We start from the raw sequence: 12043 nt of genomic DNA, 5'->3' as shown, positions 1-12043 counted from the left end.
AGGCTAAGTCACTTATCCAAGGTAACTCAGCCAGGGAAGTGGGAAATAGGAATTAGGGAACTGGAGAATTTTTCTAAACTTAATATTTAATACAAACTAAATGATACATAACCACGTACACCCATTTTGAAGAATAATAAACACTCGCGCACCGGCCCACCCACATACAATCTAGAACAGTGCTGACAAAACTTTCTACCATGACGGAAAAGATCTATATGCACTGTCCAATACAAGAGCCACAAGCTACATGTGGCTACTGACACTTGAAATGTGGCTGGTGTGACTCAAAATCTCAATTTTTAATTTTATCTAATTTCGATGAATTTAAATAGCCACATGTGGTTAGGGGCTACTATCCCGCACAACTCAGACCGTTCCGATATCTTCACACCTGAAGACTTTTTTGGCCCACTCAACTGCCTCCTTTGAATGGAGTATTCACTTTCCTTTGCTTTTGCCCCCCACAGCTTTATCACATATATGTGTATCCCTAAAAAACACACTGTTTATTGTTTAATTTCTGTTTAGTTTTGTTTCTTGGCTTTCCTAAAATGAAATTTTGTATATAACCTCTGATACTTTTTCACTTTCTAACGTTGTATATTGTAGCTCATTCATTTTCACTGCTACATAGGAGTTTTCCATATGTGAATATACAACAAATTATCCTTCCATCAATGCATACATATTTGGGTTGTTTCTAATTTTTAGTCATAAATAATTCTGCAAATGTCTCGTTTCATATATTCTGAATTTTCTCTGGAATCTACCAAGATGTAGAAGGGACATAAAACACATATAATCAAATTAATAAAATAAGGCCAAATTGTTTCCCACAATGGTTAAATAAGCATTTAACCATCAGTAGTGTTTAAAGTTCCAATTCTTTCACATCTTCCAAATCATCTGAAATTATCTTAATTTATGCCAGTCTAGTGAGGGAAAATGGTGGCTTTTCCATGGCTACTAATGGATTGAGCAAACATTCATTTCCCTGTTTCTTCTTTTTAAAAAAATGCTTATTCATGTCTTTTGTCCAATTTTCTGTTGGTTTTAATACTGATTTGTAGGATGCTAATTTATGTATTCTAGATATCAAGACTTTGCCAGTTATATGTTACAAAATTCTTCTCTAAGATTGTATTTTGACTCTTCACTTTCTTTATGCTGTCTTTTGATATCTAGACGTTCTTAATTTGAATGTAGTCAAAGTTAATCAGTCTCTTTAAGTATTTTATGTCTTGTTTAAAAAAAATGTTTGCATAGTCTGAGTCCATAAAAATTTTCCCCTACATTTATCTCTATACATTTTAAAGTTTGTCTTTTACGTTTAAATCTTTAATGCACAGGAATTTTTAAGTTTGGTAAGAGGTTGTAGGGTAGATGTTGAAGAAAATTTGGCTTCATTGGTTGATGTGAGCTTTTGTCTATTAGCTTTTATCTGTTCCTGTACGTGAGGTGATTTCTGTGCTGTGATCAGGGGTTGAGCAAATTCCCCCTTTTGGTTTCATCTTCCCGAGCAGGGGAGACATGGGATGAGGTTGCTTTTCTGTCCCCCTTTGGTCTCATTCTCCCGAGCAGGGGAGACGTGAGATGAGGCTGCTGTTCTGTCTGTGCTGTGAGGTGATGGTTAGCTTAGGGTTAAAAGAATTCTGTGATCATCGGTTGAGAGAATTTCCCCTTTGGTCTCATCCTCCCGAGTAGGGGAGATAATATGAGATGACGTTGCTTTCTGTCTGTTTCACCCACATCAGCAGATGAAGTGAAGAAGTAGCTAAGCTACATCAGGATGACGTGACAGGCACGTTGCCAGGCTTTGGAAAGGCCTTGGGCTGATGGTCCCAGGCAAAAACAGCAGGTATTATTTTCATCAGCCGGATGTGCAACGTTCTTATCATTAACTGCCCAACCCTCCCGGAATTGACTATTCCTGGAGAGGGGAGGCAGGAACACACACTTGGATCTGGGGTGCATCTAAAGAAATATATAGGGCCTGCCCGGTGGCTCAGGTGGTTGGAGCTCCATGCTCATAGCTCCGACGGCTGCTGGTTCGATTCCCACATGGGCCAGTGGGCTCTCAACCACAAAGCTGCTGGTTCAACTCCTTGATTCCCACAAAAAATGGTGGGCTCCACCCCCTGCAACTAACAAGGACAACTGGACCTGGAGCTGAGCTGCGCCCTCCACAAAACTATGATTGAAAGAACAACAACTTGACTTGGAAAAAATCCAGAAGTATACACTGTTCCCCAATAAAGTCCTGTTCCCCTTCCCCAATAAAATCTTTTAAAAAAATGAAATATATATGACAGACCTCAGGTGGCATATGGATATTGACCAATTGCTGTTTCAAGAAATTGCTATTCAGAAGATTTGCTGTTTCAGGACTGCTTTTCAGGACTGGATTGTTTAGAGTAAGAGATGGGAACTTGCCTCAATGGACAGTAGAGACTTATTTGGTGAATTGTCATCATTCTAGCATTTTTGAGAACTTGTATGCAGCTTGCAGTATCAGAAGACGTCCTAACTTCCAACAACTACAACTACAACAACAATAACAACAACGCTAACAGCAGCAGCATCTTGGGAACAAGCAGCGTGTGGGAGACACCTGAGTTTCTCTCAGCTACTGACCTGGCAAGGTTTTGATTTATGACTTTTCCAGTGCTGTTCTCTCTTGGTTTGCTGAGCTTTTGGCATCTACTGTAATAGTTACTGTCCTATAAAGCTTGTCACTGCTTTTGGATACTCCTTACTGATGTTATTTGTGTATTTAGCCAAGTGATTTTTGATCAATAGTAAACATATGTTGGGATCTCTTAAACTATATGTATGTGTACTCCTTTGACATGACATTGTTATCAATGTATACAGTTTAGTCTTAACCACCTTTACTTTCTGTCATTAACAAATTCTATTAATTGTCTTTGTCTTTTGCTATTGGACATTGCTACCTAAATTGATTAGATATTGCTAAATAAATAAATTGAATAATCCCCACTCCAGTGTGTCCTCTTCTCTCTTTTCCCCACTTGTCATTACAGAGGTAAGAATCCACTTTCATTTTTTCCCCATATGGATAATCATCTGTTCCTGTATTCTCCTTTCTATAGTTATCTGCAGTGCCTGTTCTGTTTTATATTGCATTTCCAAACAGGTGTGAATGTGATTCTAAGCTCTCTAGTTTGTTCCACTGGTTAATTTGTCTACCCTATATCAATACCACACTAAATTTTAATTACTAGTCTTGACATTTGGTAAAGCAAGTCTCCACACCTACTCTTCTTCTATAAAAATGTCAAGATTGTTGGCCTTCTGCCCTTCCAAATGAATTTTAGAATCAGCATGAAAAGTTCCCAAAATAACCTGTTAGAATTCTGATTGCATTGACTCTCTAAATTAATTTGGAGAGAGCTGACTTCTTCATATCCATGAAATTGGAATATTTATTTACGTTGGAATATTTATTGTGTTTTGTTTTTGATAAAATTTTTCACTTTCTCCATACAGTTGCTTAATTTTAACGTATTGTTCACAGATTTTTCAGCTTAAAATTATTTCTAGATATTAAGTTATTACATTATTTGCCTAGTGCGAGGGCTAAGGAACTTTAAAAATATTAGCAGGACAGACTTGTTTCTAACTGGTTTCCTTAATTTACACATCCAACAAATATTAAGCACCTATGTGCCAGATTCTGTTAAGCACTGATGAAAAAAAAAATTTCTCTGCTACTCTATTCCCATCCTTGAGAAAATCACCATCTCTCTTTTGTCTTCTTCCTTCATTCCAGTTCCACCAAAATTATTAAGTTCTTTTTCTACTATCAACTTTAACAATTCTTCCCACTGGACAATAATAATACATCACAACTCATTTAAAAAACTTGGTAAGAATGGTTCTTTTAATTTCATGTTGTCTGAAGAGGAGATAGAAAGGCCGAAATTCTAAGAGAGATGATACTTCCCTTCCTACAAGCTCTATACCTGTCACAGGAGATAAAACCATTCAAATCGATTACATATAAAGAATTTCAATCACGAGGCTTCAAAATCTCTCACAACAAAGAAAGACACAGACAAATCCAACGAAAAACGGGCATAAATGTATGGTTTCCTCTGGGAAAGTCTTAAGAAACATTAAGAATCACTGCACTAGAAACCTGGTGAAAAGTGGGGAATCAGAGAGCCTGACCTAACCCGGAAACCGGCGCCAGTCCTGACCCAGAAATGTGGATCAGACTGTGTGGGTCACCCTCCCACTCAACCTTGCAACACTAAGAGAATCTCCTGTGGGCCTTCAAGCGCTGCCCTCATACTTAAACCTGCTCAGGTTTTTCATTCACTGCACGGTTCTTAGCATCTCCGTTGTCCTCCGGCACAGGGCGAGGAGAAGCACCGTCTTGGGGGGTCAGAGAGTTCGGCAGCACGAGTGAGTTTTGTAAGCAAATAACTACTCCACCAGGTGATAACCGATCCTTCCGAAAGCCAGTAGAGAGAAGGGAGCGATTCTGCTTTCCGGGAGTAGCCGCTGAGTGCAGCCGTACAAAGGGTGAGCACTGCCGTCCGGACGGAGCGGGAGCCGCCGGTGCAGCGGAGGGGGCGTGGCTAAAGGGCCAGGCGGGGTCGGGAGCCCGAGACGCCGGCGCGGGAGGGCGCACTCCGGGGGCGGGCGGGGACCTCCGAGCCAAGCCCCGACCTGGGGAGGGGGCGGCCCGCGGCCCAGCCCGGCTGTTCCCGCAGCCGACTCCAGGCCAGCCCGCCTGCGCTCGGCGCCCAGGACGAGCCGGGCACTCACCGCGACGAGGAAGCTCGGCCCGGGCTGGAAACGCCCCACGCCCCGGGAGCCGCGGCCCGGCCGGCCGGCTGCCCTCACCTTGCCCAGGAGTCGTCTCAGACGCTCGCAGTCGAACTCCATCTCCAGCCCGGTTCCGGAGCCGGGTGGCCGGACCCCAGCCCCGCACCGCCGGCGACACCGCTTCCCGGACGGCGGCCGCCGAGGACCAAGCCTCCGGGCGGCCCAGGCCCCGCCCCTGCCCGGGCTCGGGGGCCACCCGCGGTCACCCGGTCGGCGCGCGGGGCTGCGCTGCGGGCCGGCCCGGAGTCCGCTCGCCGCCGCAGCCTGAGCCCTGAGCGCCGACAGAAACGCGTCAGGGAGCCACCACCGCGCCTGCTGGAAGCAAACTCGGGGACCTCTGTGACGACGGGGAGAGGAGGGACCCGAGAAGCGGTCAGGGAAGTGGCAGCCGCTCTCGCTGTTCTGGAAGAGTTTCTGGGATGTGTGAAGTTCAGCAGTATGGAAAAGGATCAAGACCGAATAGTGTAGGTGGATTTAGGAAGGGGGAGGTAATGAAGCTCCAAAAGCCAAATTACGGGGAGCTAGAAAGGGAACAGGGAGTCAGGAGGAGTGTTGTCAGAGAACTGGGAGATGGGACAGCCTTGCGAGGGCGTGTGGCGTCAGGGCGAGGGTGCGCCTGTTAAAAATTATTTATTTATTTATTTATGTATTTAATGTCATAAACATGTTGGTGGTAGAGAGAGGAAAAATCCAGGTGAGAAAGAGTTTGAAAACAACAGAGGAGGTAGCTTGTTGGATAAGGTCATCTGGAGATAAGCAACATGCTGGCATCCGTTGGGCTCCTTGACTTATGGGTTCCCTTCTTTGTATCTCTGGCTTGAGTCATTGGGCCTAAAAACTCACAGGAGCTGGTTGTTTCTAACTGTCAAGATGTTGGGGTGCTGGGAGGGTGATTGTGTTAATAGGAAGAGCCAAAGGCAGGAATGCTGTCACTCAAATAGGAGAAGAAAGTGAAAGGCTGGAAGGAGCCTGTATCCATTCAACAAACTTTTGTTGAGCATTGACTAGTTGCTAGATAGTTTTCAAGGTCTGAGGATATGGAAGTGAACAAAATTAACAAAAATATCAGCTGTCCTAAAGCTGTCATTCTTTTATTAGTAGGAAGAGAGCAAAACAACTATAGTAAGTAAATTACCTGCATGTTAGAAAGTGATTGTTATGGGACAAAAATTTTTAAAGGCAAGGTAAGGAGATCAGGGTAGGTCTCCTTGAGAGGTGAGAGAGTGTTTCATATAGAGGGCATTCAAAGCAAAGTCCTAAGAGAAGCATGAGCATGGAGAGGCTCAAAACAGCAAAGAAGCTGGTGTGGCTGGAGTAGAATGAAGTAAGAAACTAGGAAGCAGAAATAGGGTAAATCTGAGAAGTAAGAGGGAGCCAGCCACAAGTGGTTTAAGGCAGTGATTCTTCCGGTGTGGTACAGCCCCAGCATTACCTGGAACTTGTTAGAAGTACAGACCCCACCTCAGACTTACAGACTAACCAGAAACTCTGGGGGTGGGGCTGAACAATCTGTTTTAAGAAACCTGGATGATAAAGTTTGAGAACCACTGTGAGCCTTGGTAGACAATGTTGACTCTGGCTTGTCAATGCCCTCCAGCCAGAGACCAGGAACACACCCCCAATTAAACAAGTTGGATTTATTACCCCTTGCTGTGAGAGAGCAGATAATGTACAGAACCTTTGGATAGCTCACTAAGAGTGTTGGGAAGAACCGATTACAGGAATGGGGTTCTGGGTGACTCGGGGGCAGGTTTAAGGAAACAAAGCTTCGCTTTGGATCAGGAGCTATCAAAAAGCAGGGACAATTCTATGGTTGGGTATCTCAAAAAATAGAAGATGGGCAAACTAGAGCAAGGATAAAGCTGTAATTGGTAAAGAAGCAGCAGTCACTCATATTAGCAGAGAGAAGAGGATGTTTGACATTTCGTGGGTTGCACAATGACCTTGTTTTTGTCTGCTTAGACAAAATTATGAAGTGGCCTTGTTTTGTCTCATTCTGTCATAGTCTGAGTGACCCTGTCTGATGTTGGTGTTCTGTGACATTGTTATATACAACAGAAAAATAGCAGCCTAACTGTGAGTGCCAGGTCGGCTAACAACACTGAGACCTAGTTGGGTCAGACCAGTTCCGATGTCAGGGTCAGCTTTTGTCTTTGTTAGGCTTTTACTCTGAAAGAGGAAGTTACTGGAGGGTATTGAACAGAGTGCCTGGTCAGACCTGTTGTGAGTATGGGCCATGTGACCAATGATGTCACAATGCCCTACTGGATTCTAACGTCTCCACTAGGAAGTTGCAGATCCCTTGGAGTCAAGGACTGAAACTGACATGCAAGACCTCTGCCAACTGAGGGTTTTATGAGCATACTCCTTTGCCAAGATCTTGGTGAAGAGTCTTTCACTGAGCAATTGTGTCTTAGAAATTGTTGTCATGATTGTGCTTGGCTGGATGTTTTTTGTTAGACTTGCATGTTACATGGGCACGTTTCCAAAGTTCATGGTAAGTAATGACCCTGCCTGTAAATCCCTGGTAGTCAGCCAGTCCTGGCTCTGGCTGGCCCTCCCAACTGGGGTTTCTGACCAAATGAGAAAGATAGTTGAGGTCTCACTATTAATTGGCTGTCAGGATGCAATGGGAACAAAGCTTCCCAGGCTATTTCCCTCCCCATTGGGACATCTTTAAGTCCCCCTCACCCTTAGTAACTTATTTCAAAGCATGGAATTTATAAAGGGTCTGCTCCCTATAGTGCCTGACTTCTGGATTTCAGGCCAAGTGGATCAGTGGTTGGAATGTGGGCCTTGTGTGGGACTTTTCAGCAGCCCTTCCAGTCACATATAGAGACAGTTACCTCCTGGGTCAGAGAGTACAGCCATGTCTGCCTTTAAATTTCTTTCTGACTCAGCCTTCAACTCTGAGGTGGAAAGAAAGGTGGCCTGTTCAAGAGAGCAAGGCACACAGGAGGAGCAAGGCTTTGGATGAAGACCTACGACTGTGAGTGGTGGTCAGGTCTGTTGGGCTGGATTCCTCCCTCCCCAGGAAACTTGGTAACACCCTGAAATCTCAGTGGAGAATTTATGTTCCTCCGGAAAATATAATAAACTATAGAAGGGGAAATGATTGTACATAGATGGTGGGGAAAGAAAATTCACGGAACACTGCTGAGGGCAGCAGGCCAAAGTTCAAAGATTTAATAACCCCACCTCATAGGTATTCTTTTCAAAGACTGTTCCAATTTACTAACTTATTTGCTCCTCACAGACTCTATAATAAATTGGACCAGTATTTTGAATGCCCCTTTTGGAAGATCCTGAAACTGGAGTTAACGTGAATGTGAGGTCAAGTCCTAACTTTACAACTTACTAGCTATGTCACCTTGGGAAAGATTCATCTCTCTGAAGTTCAGTTTCTATCTCAGTCTCTTACTATTTTTGTGAGGATTACATTTTGTAATTGCTATAAAGCCTTTAATGCAAAGCTTGACAATTAACATTTAGTAAATGCCAACTTAACACCTGAGCAAGATAATGAACCAGTCAAAGATATACTGGTGGCAATGACCTCACCTGTTTCCCCAAGGCTCCAGAAACCCACTTGTTTGTGAAGCTGGGATGCAAGCATAGATCTCTGGACTTAATAGCCTCTTATGGTTATTCTACTAGACCAGCCTGCCTACAGCAAACGTTAATCACAGCATCCTTTTAGCAAACCATCTCCGGGTTCCTCCCATCCCACCCCATTTCATTCAGACCTGTTGTCTTTCGTGGTGTTGTTTTGTTTTTAAGATATACCATAGTTAAAGAAACTTAACTCTGAATCTTCGTCTTCTACCAATGACAGGAGCTGGTTTTCTGGGAAGCTACTCCAGGAGGCAGGGAGGGGGGGTATCAAGCCCCAGCCCCAGGTACACTAAGAACAAGGCATGATGGTTTTTCTTTTTCTTCTCCATCTGCCCCGGAATTTCTCTGAGAGTATTGGCACAATGCAGCCGGCCCTCTGTGGGCGTGGGAATGTGGATGGAGGCACCGGGCACTCGTGTAGCTGAGTCCCTGCCACCCTCTGATCCTGACCAAACCACTGAAACTACAACTCAGTTCCTCCAGCTGTGAAATGAGCCTAACAGCCCATCCTCCTTCTCTTCCCTCCTCAGGGATGTTGTGAGGAGGCTTACCCTGCAGGGTGAAGACTTAACTGTGCTCTTTTGCAAAATGCAAGGTTTTTCTTCTTTGAATAGCCTAACAATAGTATATAAAGTAATTACTCCTAGCATCTTAGCCAGTTCATCCAGGCTATTTTTTGTTTTGTTTGTGTTTTACATAGGAGTGTTATTTTGCATCTGATTGCCTAGAGCCAATAGTCAAAAATTTGACAGGTGACAATAAAGATATAATGCCAGCTAGATCCTAACCACATAAAAGTCACCAAAAAACAAGGCCCTTCTGTTAAGGGTTCTTTAACCCCAACACACCTAGTATCCTGGCCAACCATCCCATAGCTACTCACTCTGATTGGTCCCCAAAGACACAAGAGCTGATGTCACAGTTGGTATCTGAGTTCTGCCCCCCAAAATGGCCATGGCAAGCCATTTCAGTTCAGACTAGACCACAAAGCTCCTCAGCCAGGAGCTGTCATGCTGGGCCATTCACCACCTGGTCTTTTATGAAGCAGCCCAGTACCCAGGACCCGGGGACTAGAACACACCTTTGAGAAACACCATTTTCCCCCTGAACACACCACCAGCTGAGCAAGAAGCCCGCAATGATTGTTGTCTTATGGATGCTTTTCATTGCAGGAACAATGTGGAAGGGATATAAGTATCCCCCAGGAGGGGTAAGTGTGCCTTAACTTTGTTCTCTAGTCCTACTTTGAAATGTCTTCCCCCATGTAAATGAACTGAGCATCAAAATCCAACTCTAGTAACTTTAGAAACAAATACCCTTTTCTTTATTAAAAAAGTTATGTAGCTTACATACTTTTATTATTATTCACTGTCTACTTAGTGTTGGGAGAGTTCCCTGTCTTTCCTTTGACCTTTTATACATATTTTCCTAAGAGTCTCTATTCTTTTTAAGTTCTTCGGTTTCTTTCAAATAAACTGAAGGTGTAGAGGTAAAGATTTCGCAGGCCCAGGGTCAAAGCTGTCTGACATGGGTAGGTCACTCTTGTGCTCATGGGACGTTTTATACGCTCAGCCTTCAATACCATTTCTTAAATCACCCCACACCAGCAACCCACACTTAACTCTCCCTCATCAAATAAACACTGGTCTGTAAAATGGTTCTTGTGGCAGATTGTCTCTTACCTCTCTCCTCCTGCTGGACCTTGGACATTTGTCTTTTCACTGCCTCTTGTCAGCTCCCATATTGCTGAGCCCCGCTGCCAACTGACATCGCAGGTATCAGTAAGTGACAGAATTGGAAACAGCTACCCTTGCTTGCCCTTGGCAAGGAGAGCAACCGTGTTTCCTCGAAAATAAGACCAGGTCTCATATTAATTTTTGCTCCAAAGGATGCATTAGGGCTTATGTTCAGGGGATGTCATCCTGAAAAATCATGCTAGGGCTTATTTTCCGATTAGGTCTTATTTTCGGGGAAACATGGACTTACCTCAGCCCCACACCTAGCAAACACTAAACAAGACCCACCTGACATACTTTTTTTTTTCCTTCAGACCCCTCTGGAAATAAGCAACGATGAGCCTGGTGAAGAAATGCAGCTCTGAAGCTCACCTGAGCAGCTGTATAGTTCTGTTGTTGGTTTTGCATAAAGTCATTGCACGTTACTTGGTCACATTTTATGTAAAAAGTTACTGCACTTTTTAAGATGAAGACTTGGCATTCTGTTAGTTTGAAATGGAGATGGAGGAAGGGAGGTAGTCAGGGTGGATGGGAATGATTGAATCTCCTCTGTTTCCTAGTCCCTAAGGTTGGTATTAAGACTAAGAGACTGTTCAATTTGTCCTCTGTTCTGTATCTTTAAGGACAGAAATACTTGACAGCTCTATGGACCTATTTCCCATGTAATGTTTTTCCTGGATCCAGGGTTGAAAAAATGTCAAGGGATTGTAGGAACATTAAGCCTATTTTGGGGGAGGGGAGGTGTTTCTCTGTGGCTTTTTCACAGCTATTATTAAAGAACCCAAAGCTTACATGGTTGGGGAAAGGACCTCATTTTTATATTGGGTGTAAATACTAAATTATACATTATTTTAATCTTCAGCAATAAACCTCCTGAGCTGGGTACTAGCCTCATTTTACAAAATGGCAAAATGAAGCTGAGAGGCTTAACTGCCTTCCCGACTCCCACAGCTCTGGGTTGCAGTCAAGATTAAGGTCCGGGCCTTCTCCTTGACATGCTTTTATGTGCCAACGGCCAAACAAAAGAGACTGGGATAGCCAAGATCTTGGCTGCCCTTTGGCTCAAATGTCTCCCTCACCTGAAGAACCAAGAGATTGCCTAATGATTCTTTTAGCAGTGACTGCTGCTAATAGAGGCAGCATGTGTAGAGACAAAAGCGAGCTGCTCGCTCAGTCCTCAATATGATGCCGTTTGAGTTGATGAGACCAAGGTTGGAACCTAAGTATAAGAGCCATGGAGTTAATCTGGGTATCTGAGCCCTAGGTTAATCATAATAAGCCCTCTAGTGGTTTGGAGCTTTCTGACCCTTAAAGGGGGAAGGAGGAAGAGACAAATCCAACAGTAAATACAGTGCTTTAAACTGTATGGAACTGTTCCCATTCTGTGGCTGCTTGGGGTCAAAGGTGTCTGACATGGGTGACCTAGTTCCATTGTTCAGACATGCACCCTTACAGGCAGGTCTTTTGGTTACATAGACATTTTGTTGATGACTATTTGGTACATGATTACTAAACTATTTGTAAGCAGCTATGCACTGAATGGATTACCCTTTTTATTTTTTATGGGGATAAAAGTGAATTCAAAATCTATAAGCAAATCCACTAGCATTTTATGATACTTCTTAGGACCTAAACAACACATTCCATTAAGTGCCTACATTCTCTGGCTGCATAGCTGTGCCCACTGCCATATATATACCAGGGGTGCCAAAAAATGTGTACAAGTGGACACTTTGGTCAGCGTTGCTCAAGCAGTTCACTGTAATCAAGTGTCTGGACGCTGATGGTAACCACTTTGAGCACCCCTTGTAATTGCAGAAGTCAAATGTGAC

The 12043-nt window shown here is 43.8% G+C and overlaps 1 protein-coding gene across 6 annotated transcripts in view; it reads right to left on the bottom strand.

Annotated features, from left to right (window-relative positions):
- The window catches only part of UEVLD (UEV and lactate/malate dehyrogenase domains), a 44491-nt gene extending 39474 nt beyond the window's left edge, over window positions 1-5017 (bottom strand). For 2 of the 6 annotated variants that reach the window (XR_013994166.1, XM_081062465.1), the window contains exon 1: window positions 4801-5017. Coding sequence is in view for 2 of the 6 variants with exons in the window: in XM_081062465.1 (XP_080918591.1) it covers window positions 4801-4920 (120 nt within the window). In the remaining 4 variants the exon portion in view is untranslated. Of the gene's footprint in view, window positions 1-4321; window positions 4598-4800 lie in introns of those variants that run through there. The other 4 variants (XR_013994167.1, XM_081062466.1, XM_081062468.1 and 1 more) reach the window with 3 other exon arrangements.
- Between the last annotated feature and the right edge of the window lie 7026 nt (window positions 5018-12043).

This window comes from Rhinolophus hipposideros, assembly GCF_964194185.1.
Source record: "Rhinolophus hipposideros genome assembly, chromosome: 10".
NCBI classification, from domain to species: Eukaryota; Metazoa; Chordata; class Mammalia; order Chiroptera; family Rhinolophidae; genus Rhinolophus; species Rhinolophus hipposideros.
This window is presented reverse-complemented; position numbering and strand designations above follow the sequence as displayed.